Genomic DNA, 15,410 nt, shown 5'->3' with positions numbered 1-15,410 from the left:
TAAAACTTAGGTTGAGTGTTTTTGGCTTTGCCAGACTTTGCCCAGTGTATGTTGAAAACAATTCGGAGACCAAAACTGTACTAAAAATTGCGCAGAAACAAAAAAAAACTATAAAAAAACATCGAGCGTAAACAAGTTGTATCAAATTAAGAAATGTTAGAATTATTGAAAAAAAATGAAGGTTACACCGCTACAGAATGGTCGTAACTGACCGAAAGATGCCAGGACGATCGATCCAATTCAACTCTACAGGGTTAACTGCAGTTTTGATTAAAAAATATTAACATATTATAAAAATACGTATAAAATATTTATTTAAAATATAACATAAACTCATAAAGCGATAATCGTAGTGATTTTGACACGGTTGTCGCGTTGGCCGGAGCATCGTCCCCCGACTGACAACCACTAACCAGTGTAACCTCCGTTCTAACCTGCTCGTGCCACATACGCCTACTTTTATGAAACGTTCGATCGGATTTTCCCAGTTTTCCTCAACGAAATGCACTTTTCCATCGCTCTTCTGGCGTCCCTTTTGAGCCTTTTGGACTTTTCCGAAAGTTATTTTGTCACCGTCGACGCCCACAACGAAGAATGCTTCTTCGAGAAGGTGAAACTGGTCGAGCCGTTTGCCCAGGACGAACGGCTTTTTGCCTACAAATGGCCTTTGTTTTGTACTATCCAGTGTCAAAAAATAGTGACAAATCTGTTTTTTAAGTTTATTATAAATAACTGCATAAGTTAAAAAAAAGTAGAATAATAAGTTAAAACGCAATAGTATTTATTATAGCCTTCGTTTTGTGCGCGGCCATAGTTATAAATTTCATTGCTTGTTGTGCTAATACCCTTTTTTCTTGACAGGTGGAACAGGGAACAAAGATGGGTCTGATGTTTGAAACGTCCGAAGGTGGTTTCTTGGACATTGACGTTAAGATAATTGGTCCGGATGGCGCTTCGATTTACCAGGGCGAGAGGGAGTCGAGCGGTAAGTATACGTTCTCAGCGCACAAATCCGGCGTTTACACGTACTGCTTCAGCAACGAGATGTCGACCATATCGCCCAAGGTTGTAATGTTCTCGATGGAGGTCGGAGAGGCCCCGACAAACGAATCGACGGATGACGTTCATAGCAATAAAATCGAAGTCATGATCAAAGAGTTGTCGCACGCCCTGTCAGGAGTGAAACACGAACAAGAGTACATGGCCCTCAGGGACAAAATCCATCATGGGATAAATGAAGCCACCAACAGCAAAGTCGCCGTGTGGTCTATATTCGAAGCCGTGATCCTTATCGCAATGACCATCGGGCAAGTCTACTACCTCAAGAGGTTCTTTGAAGTCAGACGGGTCATCTAGTTTGATTTCCATAATTAAAAGTATTTGGGACTATTGGGTTTTTTTCTACTCATCTGAATCGCATATTCACTTTTTTTCTGTTTTCAAAACTATTTATTATTTATTTTGTATAAAAAGTCAACAAAATTTGGAAAAGATTTTACTTGTAAATATCCTGTATAATTTATCTGGCAACATAAAATAAAGACTGTCCTGTCATCCATAGTTTTTTTTTTCTTTTTTGAGAAATTGTACAGTTTTTATAATAAAGAGTATTCGTTATATTACTGATTACTGATTTATATAAGCTCAAATCCGTGTACACATATAGATACACATGTGCCACTGAGTTGAACTTATCATTTCTCACAATCCTCCGGCAATTCCACCTTTTGTGATATACAATAAATTACCAGCAAGCCTAAAGAATCCCCCACTGCAAGTTTTGGCAGTACAGGGTCAGACTTGATCTTTTTAATCCAACTGCTGAGATTGGACTCCAGTGGCTGCCAATAGCTAGTCATTAGGTGTTTTTACTGGGCCCTTTAAGAGCTGTTGTATCCTTCGTTCTGTGATGTAGCACACCAGTTTCAACTTTAGGAACTTGATTAGTAGGCCCGGTTTCAGTGGTTACATCTCTTCTATTTTTACATTGTATGTTCCAAAACACTTCCTTCTCTTGGCAAATATAGCATCGTATATTTTGTACTCTTATTTTCTTTTTATACTATCAGTGGTGCTCATTGATAGGGTGGATTCATATGCCATAGAAGGGATCGGATTCTATCAGCAGTATAGCCCTTTTACTTGCCAGGATGTCTGCTTTCTTGTTACCTTTAACTCTCACGTGGCCTGGGACCCAGCAGAGAGTGACTGTTTTGCATACTTAATTTGTTTCGCAATTTAGCACCATCTTTGAGCTAATGATGTTTGAACTTAGTGCTTCAATCAGACATGATAGCTATATTCTTGTTTTTGTACCCTTTATTTAGATTGAATTGGATCTCTCGATTGCATGGACTACACTTTGGAAGATATTCAAGTATTTTCCCATGGGTCCTGAGTATTTGGTTCCAGGATCGAATTCTCCTGCTACTGTACTTTCTTGCTTTCTAGATAGATGGTGCCATTCTTAAAGTGTTTTTCTCTCTTTCGCATAGTATGCTTCTTTTATGGTACCTAAGTTTATTTAAAAATTTTCATTAAACTCAAACCTGTTCAAGTCATGGTCATCTTTTGGGGACATGAGTATTGGATGATCTTTCATTAGACTGTTACTTTCCCTCCATTTTATTTTCTTCCCAATGTAGGTTTCTCTTTGATAATACTGATAATAGTTTTCTGTGCTGCCATTATCATGTGGGGGAGGGGTTATGCCAGTACCTTCTTCATACCAGCTGTGGGACATTCTCATCGTTTCAGTTATACAGATTTGTGCAAGTCTACGTTTTTCTGTGAGTTCTCTTCAATTTGTTATTTTTTATACTTTAGAACATGTAGAATAAACCTAACCATCATGGTGTACATCCAGAACAGGGCTTCCGTTCCGCATCAGTAATTTTTTCCTGCTATTCTTCTGTACACCTTTAAAGCTCCTGCTTTCTTGATGTGTCGATACATTCCTTAAATGCCAAGAGATTTGATCTCTTTTCATTTCTATCACAGAATTATTGAATTTTATCTGCCTTATGTGATATCTAATTTTCTTTTCTGAAAAACTGACCATGGTTGTTTTATTGGGGTTAATCCCTTGTTACACCCAAAAGTTGTTTCGGGTCAGAGCAAAATTTATCCCGGTAGCTCGCCAGGAGTGGGGGGGTAATAGTGGAGGGGCAATACACAAACTATATTAAACAAATAAAATTAAAATTTAAAAAAAAATATTAAAAACCAAAGAAATATTGGTGAGTTGGGCGCCACCCCATTTTATGCGTCCAGAGTAATGGGGAACTCCTTTAACTAAAAAATATATTCTTGTTTGTACTCTAAATAAATTTGAGAAAAATAAATAAATAAACAAAACAATCAATATATGAGAGGAAAGTAGTATTTTCTATTTAAAAAAATAAATGATTTACTTTATTCCATGGCGGACACTCGCCATGGGGGGGGTGCATTCCAGGCAAGGCCACTAGGCTTGGGCCAGGATAAAGCCAGCCTAATACGGCGGGTCCTGATCAGCAACCTTACCTTCTTATCGCATTCGAATTCCCTCTGCTTAAATGATTATTCATATATTATTCAAAAAAATAAAAAATTGATTTTGGGGCAAAAAAAAACACTCCTCTCTTACAAACATGATATTATAAAACTCTTTTTTTTTTTTTTTTTTTTTTTTTTTGTCCACCCTAAACCGTTCCGTTGGTTTTACACCGTTCACTTGTGATTTTTAGCCTCTCTTGGATTATGTCGTAGAGGGTTTCTTTTAATTTTCCCCTGGGAGGTAGGACTATCATCTTCATAGCCCTGACCCTTTATCCCTTTGCGGACCACAGTTTCAAGCAATTCATCGACTGTTCCATAGGAGAGGTATAGTACTCCTCCTTGCGGGAATCCTTTGGTTATGCTAACTTTATTGTGTCTTTTTCTACCCTTGACTCAGTTTTTCTGATTTTTAACATTTCTCTAATCCATCTAGAATTCTAGATATTCAAAGGCTCATTCAGTGCTCAGATCGCAACTTGCTTTGCTTCTAGCATTTCTTTCAGGTCATTGATTAACTGGTACAGTGCAATTTCTGTTATCGTCCTGCTCAGTTTACACATGTTCTTAAATACATTCTTTCTTATTTTATTTATTCAGTCAGATGGTTGGATACTCGATATTCCTCCATCACCCTTTACCCCTATTATCTAACTAGCCTAATTGAGGGTCGATGGGGTACTGAATATTCTGCTATCGGCCCTCACACTACACATTCATGAGGGATGTAGATATACCTCCAAGAGGGACAACGGTGACCGAAGGTTTAGGCATTGGCACGGTGCTCATAACTGTAAGATATAGGCCCCAGGTTCGAATCCAGCAGCCCTGCATTCGAACCCAACATGAAATGGGCTTTTTTTCAAAAAACCTGCATCCCGAGGGTTCATATAACCTCGTAGTTGAAATACCCTTGTTTAAAAAAAAAACCTCCAAGAATCGGAACAAGGGACCCAAATACTCGCTGCCATGCTCATGTATAATTCTCATATCAGATGGCATTCCTATGCACTAAATAGAGCCAATGAATTGCACCCAAGTAAGTGGGATGCATCATGCAACATTCTCTACATGCTGGATACGTAGCTTTGGACTGAAAGTAACTGTAATTATGTCAACCTCATATGGCCTATTCTTAGTCGAGTAAAGATGAGGAGTCAGATCCTGAGGGCCAACTATCAACAGTACTGTTTTACATGAACGCTGTAATCGTTATATTTATTTATTTTTGTTTTCTCCTATATTAGCTCAATTCTGCACATACATGTATACAATATTGAGCGATTTCTTGCTGCAAGTCGTGAGAATCATCCACTTGGGTGTTTTGAAGTTAGGCTCTCCGGACTGTCAACAGCTAGGTCATTTCATCCCTCAATGCATGCAGTTTTTAAACCTAAGCACCCTCTCATACATTCATACTGAGATTTCCTCCTGTAGTAGGAAAGGTTAGCCTGTAATTTGATAGGCAGAGATTGGTGATCTCCCATCCGTTAGGACAGTCATTCAAATATGGTGGTGGAGTAATCGACCAATTGAGGGTTGATGGTGATACTCATAGGCCACGATTGACCATTTCAAACTATACTTTCACTCTTATAAATACATTCACCTAAACTGGATATAATTAAACACCTCTATTTCCTCCTAAACCTAGAAAAGGAAACCCAAAGACTTGCTGATGTTCACAATCTTTATTTATTTAGAGTTATTTATTATAAGTTTTGCAACATGTTCACACCATCCTTTACATGGACTATATGGTCATTTTTAGCTTAGAAATAAACACACTTTTATTTGATATGTTAATAAAATTTTGCCTGGCTTTCTTCAAATGATTTTGGCATTTAAATTATCAAAAACAAAAGAAAATTTTTTTCTTAAAATTATGGGGTTATATGAACAATCGGGGTGCCCTATGCACCCACCGACACCCCTGTTAATAGATTGGGTTTTTGTGAAAAAAATAGTGCTGATGAAAATTAAGTCCAAATTTGTTATTTTAGTTTTATTAAACATCAGCAAATCAGTTGGAATGGGTTCCATGGGTGGTAAAAAAATGAATATCCAACACTCTAAAAGAACCTGCGGTTTTGTCATTACTGATCATTTTGGTCTGGCTATTCTCGCAGGTTTGGTATGTCAGATATGATTCGGCATATTGCCATCTTCTGCAGTAGGTTTGTGCATTGTTTGTCCATAGCGAAGTAGAATAGTGCTTGTACATGTGAAAAATTATGCTTTTTTCTAAAAACCTGTTAATCTGTAACGTCCATATAGCTCGAGAGAAATTCTTATTTGATGGTGATATTTGTTTTATATATTTTGCTTCATACTATCAAATGTTACATGCAAGTGACAATTTTTTTAAATTTATATTATATGGCATTACTAATTATAACAATAACCGCAGCATAATATTTAATGATTTTCTACGATAAATTGATTGTTATCTTCAATTATCATTAATAAATCTTGACATCAAGGCTGATGACGAGTAGGTCAACTGTAGCAACTAAAAAAATATTTAAATTTAGGCTAATTATTTTTGATAGTTTAAGCTAAGATATCGTACACTGGTCAATGTTGTCAAATTGACAGGATAGAGCTGGACGGCGATTAAAGAAACAGGCCTCAGCGAACGCACCATTAGCATTTGGCCTATTTTTCTGTAATTGACATCGCCTTTGTACCATTCACCGCTGTAAAACCCCATACCAACTTCTTCGCTCTAAAAAAACACAACATGTTAATCTGGATAATTCTTTTCTTTTTTTAAAATAAAAGACGGACTGCAGCTTCCAAATATGCTCCACAGTAGCAATATAGGACATTTTCGACCATACAATAGCCAAGGTAAACTACAAATTTGACAGTGAATAATGCATCTTTTGTCCCCTGAAATTAAATTTAAACTAAAGTAATAAGTTTATTTAACAATGCTCTATTTTTTTAACTTACATAATACTGAAAATGAAAAACTGTAATTATCATAATCAACAGGCCAGTACCAAGTTGGGCAGTAATGAGGAAATTATACAGGTCACGAATTTGATCTCCGACCCTGAAAATTCAAATAAGGAGATATTAATTTATAATTCTAATTGGTGCGCATTTCACAAGCATACTTCATCAAATGTTGATGATCTTTCAGACATATGAGTAAATGATCGTTCATGCGTTTGCTAACAGCTTCTGAACTGTTTATACTATCATCCTCATAATTTTTGAACGAATGGATTGCTGAGAATCTCTTTTTGACAAGAAAATCAGACCTTCGGATATTGCTGAGCACAAAACTTACTACTTTTAGGTGACCCCATAGCAACATAACAAGCTGTATAAGTATGCACTCGTGTAGACTGATGACAAAGCCTGCCCAAGCACATACTATAAATTCAAAGACATAGACACCTTCTGACCAAGGCGTTACTGTGTAGTTAAAAGGATACCATCCTCCTAAAATTTTATTGGGTGAGTTTGTTTCCATATTATCTAATTTTATGTTCAATTCCTCTCTGAAATATTGCGACCTAAGGACAGGGATAAAATTCCAGACGAGGACACAAGCTGTGTTTGCTGTGATTCCAGCCACGCAAAAATAGTTAGAGCGATGGGCAATGTTTTTCATAATCTCGTTGGCTTCTTCTTCTTTATCTTTTGGGATGCAGTTCAAGAAGTCTTTTCTCATCATGTTTAGTATTTGGCATTGGCTTTCTAAACCGAACCAGAAAACAAGGACCTTCAGCACCGATTGTATACAAGAACAGGGATTCAAAACGAACATAGTCGCTGCTTGAAAATCGACTTCAATCACAAAGAAACTCGACAAGCTGAACGTTATGAAAGGACAGAGAAATATCATAGTGATAAACACACCGATTTTCAACATAGCGTTCTTTCTGCCTGTCTCTCGGTATTCATTGATAATTGTCCACAACCCGCTGTACTTCATGTAATTTACACTGAGACCATCGACGAGGTCAGATTCCTCCAGCCGCTCCATAGCTAATGGAAGCAAAAGGAGCAACAGTCAACATTTGTAATATTAATGGATACAATCTTGAATAAGCAATAACAGTTAATGGAATAACAAATGGCAAAGGATAATTACTGCTTTCCATATATTAAATATTAAAATCTAATTTGTTTTGTAATGTTATATTTAATGTGGCTTTTCCAGTGAAAGTTATTTTTAAATGCAATAAACTTTTTTTCAGAGCTCTCTTAATCAATTTTATTCAATATTGCAGTATTGGTAATTATTCGATTAAATAGCTAGTTATGAACTTACAAAAGTTTAAAGAGCAATTGATGATTTTTTTGCTCTCTGAAAGCTCAGGTTATATCGATGAGCCAAAGTTTCAGTTTTACATCACCAAAATATGAGTTCCTTTCTTCCTCATCTGTACTTGGAAAGAATAAGTTGTAAAATTAAAAAAAAAAAACTTCTTCAGGCACTATGCATAATTATGAATAATTATGAAGGCTCATTGTTATTATTACTCCATATTTTTAGCAGTTATAATTGACATTATTAATTATTTCAATTAATTATACTTTTTATCTAAGGTCTTGGTTGAGATGAAAAAGTTAGTGTCATAAGCGGGTTTCGAATTCACAACCTTCGGCTAAATCGGTTCGAATCTCACTCGTGAAAAATTAGTGTCACGAGTGAGATTCGAACCGATTTAGCCGAAGGTCGTGGATTCAAAACCCGCTTATGACACTAACTTTTTCATCTCAACCAAGACCTTAAATGAAAAGTGTAATTAATTGAAATTATTATTACTTTCAAAGTTGTATGAGAATGAAACTAATTTACCCTCAGTGCTTGCTTGATTTATAATAATTAATAAACTAACATAATTTGATAGTTTTTCTTTGCGAAAAGCACAGCTTTTTTTTAGGTAGCCTGATGATTTTTCTTCTTCAGAGAAATGTGATCTACTTGTAGCACCACACCATAACCCATCATTTTGGTCTTTTCATAATCAACGGTTTGGTTTGTATGACGCCTTTTGCCATCTTTACTAATGGGCCTGGTGCCATATAGCCAAACATTAAACAAATCTGAAGATGGCAAATTGCCGAAACATATCTAACAACACAAACCAGCGAGGAAGCCAGACCAAAAATAAGAGAACGTGTGTTTCTTAGTGTCCTATTGTTTCATAATTGTAGAAGTCATGAGGAGCGATTAAGAATGAGGTAGTTTAGAAAAATACCTTTTTCATTTTTTGCCCACGTTTCGACCTTTATTCGGGTCATCTTCAGGGCATAAAGTGTGGCGCTTTTCTTGTGGTGTCATATTGGTTTTGTGTGAAGGTGTTTTCTACACAGTCCACAACACTCACACAAAACCAATATGACACCACAAGAATAGCACCACACTTTATGACTGAAGATGACCCGAATAAAGGTCGAAACGTCGGCAAAAAAATTAAAAAGGCGTTTTTCTAAACTACCTCACTCTTGACCGCTCCTCGCGACTTAAACAAATTATAATATGAGTAGCTATGCATGGATTCCATTCCACTCAATCAAAATAACAATTTTCATTGACGGTATTTTTCACCAGACCTACCTAAAATCCGCATACTAAAAAATGAGCTTTATTAAAAAACACCTCCACCCCCAAGGGTTCATATAACCCTAGTCTTAAAATACCCTCGTTTAAAAAACGAACAAATAAAAAGTTTATCATAGCCAAAATAATTTAAAGAATGCGAGGTTTTATTAATATACTATAGACGAAAATAAACGCACCACCCTTAAATTTTAACGTATATAGGTTTATTGTTATTTTGCGTACCAAAAATAAGTTTGATTGTTAAAATAAGACATTTAAAATCAAATGTTTATTACTTCATTCTGAAAAAACAATTATTGAGAAAAGGAAAAAAAAAATCAAAAACCAAAAGGTGAAATAAAAACTTTTTTGTCCCCTTGTACCGAGTATTTCCGCCTCTGGCACGAATCACTTCCTTGGAAAAGATTTCTGGTAAAATCCTGAGGAATTCTTTCCCATTCATCAAAAAGAGACTTGGTGTCAGGACCTGAGTTTCGCCGTCGTACTCGTCGCTTAAGTTGGTCTGAAATGTATCCGATTGGGTTCAAATCTGGATTTCGAGGTGGCCACACCAAGCTATCAGTTCCACCCTCATTCAGGTAGTCATCCACAATACATGCTCTATGGGGCCTGGAATTATGCTACAATAACAAGAATCTCTCACCGTTGTGGAGGGGGGAATGGAATTACATGTTCTTCTCATGTCTTTTAAGTACCTCTGTGAAGTTAGAGATCATCCTCGCACAACAATCAATTCGGTACTGGCGTCCAAGTAAATGCCACCCAGAGCATTAAATGACTCGCCGTGGAATGCCACCTAAGGAACCAGACACCATGGGCCGTATCTTTCTCCTGATCGTCCCCATATGAAATTATGCCCATCTGAAGATTTGAGGACAACCTCTGTAAAGAAAACTCGTTCTCAATCTTCCAACGTCCAATTCACATGTACCCGTACACCCGGACATTTTACGAAGAGGTCCACGAGCCGGGTGTCAGGCCCTGAAGTTATTTTCATTGAGCTTTCTTCCAGTAATGGAGGAAATCGAAACATTTCGAACTTGTCTTGGGATTTCTTATCTCATTTTCCGTAAATCTGCGGTTTCGTATATCCTGATGACGATGAATCTATCGTCTCTTTGGTCTGTAGACCTAGGTCGACCCTGCCCTGCCTTGGGAAGCCCTGTTTTTCTGAAGCGCTGAAGAACTCTTTCTATTGTAGAGTGATTTTATACTCTGTCTCCTGGCGAATTCGCCTAAGCTGTATTCTTCCTCTTATAATGTTATGACCCTGGCACTGTCATACTCACTCAAATGGCTGACTATAGCCATTGAAATAGGTTTAAGAATAAGAGTAATATCGAATGAAATCAACGAAGGAAAAATATTAGCTGAAAGCGATCTTTTAGGGGTAGCAGGATTGGATGTCCACAATATTTTAATTCCCTAATTTCGTGGTCCGCTTGACCAATTATCTCAACAATCTTTTAATGTAACTTTTGATGACTGTTGAATTATAATTGAGATGTTTGCATCAGTGTGTGATGGGAATATCGGTCGACCAATATTCCCATCAGAATTATAAACACAACCCTTAATCCAAACAAGGATAAAGGATTTTTCAATGTTTCCATTTTACGCATTTTAAAATGTTTATTCAGTCTCATTTGTATTTTGAAGCAATAAATCGTTTAGTTTACATCTTTGTTTTCTTAATTTCAATTTTTAAACGTAAAAATGCCACTTGGTACTGAGGATGTTGCGCGTGATGATGGGCATTCCATCAGGTGTGGACGCCCTAGGGTAACAGAACCACAGGATGACCATACTGTTGGTCAAGCGATTCATCAGCTCCAGGAAGTTCGAGGTGTCCAAATTTCTGAACGCACTGCTCGAAGAAGATTAAATCAGTATGGACTGATGGCTTTTCGCCCCGCAAGAGGATCAGAATTGTCCAGAGCACACAGAGTTGTACGGCTCCCATTTGGTCGAGAACACAGTCATTGGTCTTTGTACGATTGGTCTGCTGTACTTTTTACAGATGAGAGTAGATTTGCTCTACGATCTCCAGATGGACGTGAAAGAGTATGGAGAAGGCGAAATGAAAAGTACGAAGCCTGTAATTATTACGAGGGCCAACCTTTTCAACATAGCTCAATGATGGTGTGGGCGGGAATTTCAATAGACAGTCATGCAGAGTTGGCTATTGTTCATGGATAGTCTTTGACGGCCACTCGCTATGTGGATGAAATTTTAGAACATCATGCGTTGCCTATCCTCGATGAAATCAACGACAATCCTATTCTAATGCACGACAATGCCCGTCCACATGTCGCTCGCATAGTACAGACAACATAAATTCACTAATTTCGTGGTCCGCTTGACCAATTAATACTTTACAATTAATTAAGGTTTTTAGTTGAGATGAAAAAAAGTTAATGGCACGAACGGGATTCGAACCCACGATCTTCGGCTAGATACGCCGCTGCTCTACCACTTGAGCTATCGTGACCTCGATCCACTCGGACATTTTTTTCAACTCAACTAAAAACCTTAATTAATTGTAAAGTACAGACAAACTTCACCAGCATAACATCAGGGTCTTTGCCTGGCCAGCCCGTTCTCCAGACTTGAACCCCATTGAACATTTATGAGATAACCTCAAAAGACGAATAAAAGCACGACCATCACTTCCTGATACGCTGCTCCACGATCTCGAAAGGACTCTTCGTGAATAATGATATAACCTCCAGGAAAGAGACATTTCCAGACTGGTAGAAAGTATGCCGAGGCGTCTTCGAGACGTAATTAAGGCAAGAGGAGGAAATACGCGATAATGAAATGTGAATTTAAAATCTAAAACAAAATTTATCTGTCCGTTGTTATTTTTCCTTAGCAATTTACAATTTTTACCTTTTTTTGTTACCTATACATGATCGTATACTATACAAATATGTAAACGTGATTAATGTGTCACCCAGCGCAACACTAGCACTAATGCCAGTACTAGAACACATGCTTTGAGGAGCCAGCCATTACTGGCACTCAGTGTCTATGATTAGGTAGGTGTTACGGAGATCCCGGGTCCACCGTCGGTTGAGGTATGGTTGGGATGGTTCGAAAGGTTGGTTTGGAAAGTTTGGACCGGATCAGTTCCTTGGCAAAAGGAATGTTGAGGTCTTTGTCTTTGTGGATAGTGAGTTTAGTGACATAATAAGGAGCTTTCACAATTTGTTTAAGTACTTTGGATATTGGATGGCTTGGCAGTACCCCGCAGTTCCACTCCGTATGTCCATTTTGGTCTAAGTAAAGTCTTGTACAGTGTTAGCTTTGTCTTAGTTGTCAAAGTCGATTTCGGTCTTCGAAGTCTTCGTAGTAGACCAAGTCTTGTATAGTTGTTTTTTAAGTCTTGCGTGGGGATTCCAAGTCATTCTGCTGTCCAGATACAGTCCCTGATATGTTACTTGAGCTACTTGAACTAACTGAATGTTACTTGAGTGGAAACTGGTATCTCTTTGTTATTGATGTACAATGGAGGGCAAGACTGCTTTTTCAGCGTAAAATACACTGAGTGCATGTTTCTTCGTTCAGTCTTGTCTTCCACTTCTTTCACCAGTCTTCGATAAGCTCAAGGTGTTCACGGATGCTGGAGGTAGCTTGGATGAAATAAGTTTAGATTATTGCTGATCCAACGCTAAGGATCTCCAACAATGGCAGTGAAGAAGGACTAAAAATAAATTATTATTACTATGTATAAGTCATTTTTACAAGCCCAAAAGATTCGTATTGTCACAAAGTAAATTAGAATTTAAAATTTATAGAAAACAAGATAGTAGTTAGTTACCATTTGCCATTTGCTATTCCATTTACTATGATTGGTTATTAAAGTTTGTACCTATTAATTTTATATATGTTGTCTAATGCTCTAATAGCGGCCATTAGCAATGGAGCCGTTAGAGGAATCGGACCTCGTTGAGGGGCTTAGTGTTAATTACATGAAGTATTCTGGATTGTGGAAGATTATCAATGATTATCGAGTGACAGGCAAGAAGAACATCCTCTTGAAAATTGGTCTATTGATCTCATTCCTTTTTCCTGGCCATTATGTGATGTTCAGCTTATCAAGCATCTTTTTTAGCGAAGTCGACTTTCAAGCGGCGACTATGTTCGTTTTAAATCCTTGTTCAGGCTTGCAATCGGTTCTGAAGGTCCTTGTATTCTGGTTTGGATTGCACAGCCAATGCCAGATACTTAACATGATGAAGAAAGATTTTTTGAGATGTATTCCGAAAGATAAAGCAGAAGAGGCGAAAGAAATTATGAAAAAGATTGCAATTCGTTCTAACTATTTTTGTATAGCGGGAATCAGCGCGAATGCAATCTGCGTCCTAGTTTGGAATTTCATTCCCATCCTTAGATCGCAGTACTTCAGAGAGGAATTGAACATAAAATTAGATAATATGGAAACAAACACACCGAATAAAATATTAGGAGGAGGATATCCTTTTAACTACACGATAACACCTTGGTCAGAGTGCGTCTACGTCTTTGAATTCATAGTATGCGCTTGGGCAGGCTTCGTCATCAGTCTTCACGAATGCATACTCATACAGCTTGTCATGCTGCTTTGGGGCCACATACAAGTCATAAATTTTGTGCTCAGCAATATACGGAGGTCGGATTTCTTGGTGAAGAGAAATTTACCAACCCGTCTGTCAAAAATTAAGGAAGATGATATCAACTCTTCGGAAGCTGTTAACAAACGTATGAACGACCATTTGCTTAACTGTGTAAAAGATCATCAACTTACAATGAAGTGCGTGAATAAAAAGTGTAAAGTAGCTAACAAAACCAAAAATATTTTAACGGACTTTTCAGGGTCGGGGATCAAATTCGAGACCTTTATAATTTCCTTATAACTGCCCAACTTGGTACAGGCCTGTTGATTATGATAATTTCAGTTTTTCATTTTCAGTATTATGTAAGTTTATAAAAAAAAGTATAATATAGAGTATTGCTAAATATGCTTATTTTAGAATAAATTTAATTTCAGGGGACAAAGGATGCGTTATTCACTGTCAAATTTGTAGTTTACCTCGGGTATTGTATGGTCGAAAATGTGCTATATTGCTACTGCGGAGCGTATTTGGAAGCTGCAGTCCGTCTTTTATTTTAACAAAGAAAAGAATTATCTAGATTAACAAGTGTTTGTTTTAGAGCGAAGAAGTTGGTATGGGATTTTACAGCGGTGAATGGTACAAAGGCGATGCCAATTTTAGAAAAATTGGCCAAATGTTAATGGTGCGCTCGCTGAGACCTGTTTCTTTAATTGCAGTCCAGCTCTATCCGGTCAATTTGACGACATTAACTAGTGTACGATATCCTACTTGAACTTACCAAAATAATTAGCCTAAATTTAAATATTTTTTTTAGTTGCTACAGTTGACCTACTCGTCATCAGCCTTGATGTCAAGATTCGTTAATGAATAATGGACAATTATTGCAATCATCAGCTTGTTTTATTGTAGTTCTTATTATTATAGTAAATGCAATAGCAGAAATAAAGGTAAAAATAGTCTTTGGCAGAAACATGCAAGATTTATTTTTCCTTTTGGAATTATAAGGATTTCTTAATTTTTTTATTTAACCTTACGTCTATTTTATCCTAGCTCTCGATTTTCATGTAGTTAATGAAGTACTTCATTCTTCACAAGGGCATGGTATGGACTTCATTGCTTCCTTTCCTAGCTCCTGCAGAGCAGTTACTACGATATGCTCTGTCTCCTTTAGACATAGTAACTAGTCATCTGTTAATAGTTCAACAACAATAATAATGCGTGTGTGGTGTTTAGTGACGGTTAGTTAATGATTATTTGGAGATCGTGAGATGCAGTCTGGTGTGACGTAGGTTTTAGAAAAACATTTTCTTTATCGTGCCAACGTTTCGACCTTTGTTGAGATCATCTTCAGGGCTGAGTGTTTGTTTTGTGTGTAGATGTGTTATTATTGGGTGTCGTGTTGAGAGATGCTTTCTACACAGAAAACAAACACTTTGAGCCCTGAAGATGATCTCAATAAAGATCGAAACGTTGGCACGTTAAAGAAATGTCTTTTAAAACCTACGTCACACCAGACCGCATCTCACGATCTCCAAATAATAAATCTATATTGGGAAGAATGTACATTACATTTAAATTTATAACAAAAAATAATATTTTGGTACATCCCTGCCGAAGTTTTGTCTAGACAGCAGGAGATTTTGGAGATCATCAAAGAAATGAACAGAATATATCTTTGAAAAACG

At 37.1% G+C, this 15,410-nt stretch overlaps 3 protein-coding genes across 3 annotated transcripts; 2 read left to right on the top strand and 1 right to left on the bottom strand.

The window, feature by feature from the left end:
* Positions 1-315: 315 nt before the first annotated feature.
* Positions 316-1,560, top strand: LOC106673957 (transmembrane emp24 domain-containing protein 2). The gene is made up of 2 exons (XM_014406363.1): positions 316-610; positions 862-1,560. Exons 1-2 carry the CDS (start codon positions 503-505, stop codon positions 1,354-1,356), a joined length of 603 nt encoding a protein of 200 aa, XP_014261849.1. The 5' UTR covers positions 316-502; the 3' UTR covers positions 1,357-1,560.
* Positions 1,561-5,792: 4,232 nt separating this feature from the next.
* On the bottom strand, positions 5,793-7,632 carry LOC106673575 (odorant receptor 45b-like). The gene is made up of 5 exons (XM_014405724.2): positions 6,663-7,632; positions 6,496-6,598; positions 6,328-6,432; positions 6,110-6,265; positions 5,793-6,049 (listed from the first exon to the last, which is right to left on the bottom strand). The coding sequence occupies exons 1-5, from the start codon at positions 7,538-7,540 to the stop codon at positions 5,990-5,992; spliced, it is 1,302 nt and encodes a 433-aa protein (XP_014261210.1). The 5' UTR covers positions 7,541-7,632; the 3' UTR covers positions 5,793-5,989.
* A 5,382-nt stretch (positions 7,633-13,014) lies between these two features.
* LOC106673804 (odorant receptor 22c-like) lies at positions 13,015-14,697 on the top strand. Its single transcript, XM_014406087.2, has 5 exons — positions 13,015-13,922; positions 13,985-14,087; positions 14,160-14,264; positions 14,324-14,479; positions 14,540-14,697. The coding sequence occupies exons 1-5, from the start codon at positions 13,051-13,053 to the stop codon at positions 14,594-14,596; spliced, it is 1,293 nt and encodes a 430-aa protein (XP_014261573.2). The 5' UTR covers positions 13,015-13,050; the 3' UTR covers positions 14,597-14,697.
* Positions 14,698-15,410: the final 713 nt, after the last annotated feature.

The sequence above is a fragment of the Cimex lectularius genome, unplaced genomic scaffold (genome assembly GCF_000648675.2).
Source record: "Cimex lectularius strain Harlan isolate CLEC.00 unplaced genomic scaffold, Clec_2.1 scaffold42, whole genome shotgun sequence".
NCBI lineage: Eukaryota > Metazoa > Arthropoda > Insecta > Hemiptera > Cimicidae > Cimex > Cimex lectularius.
This window is presented reverse-complemented; position numbering and strand designations above follow the sequence as displayed.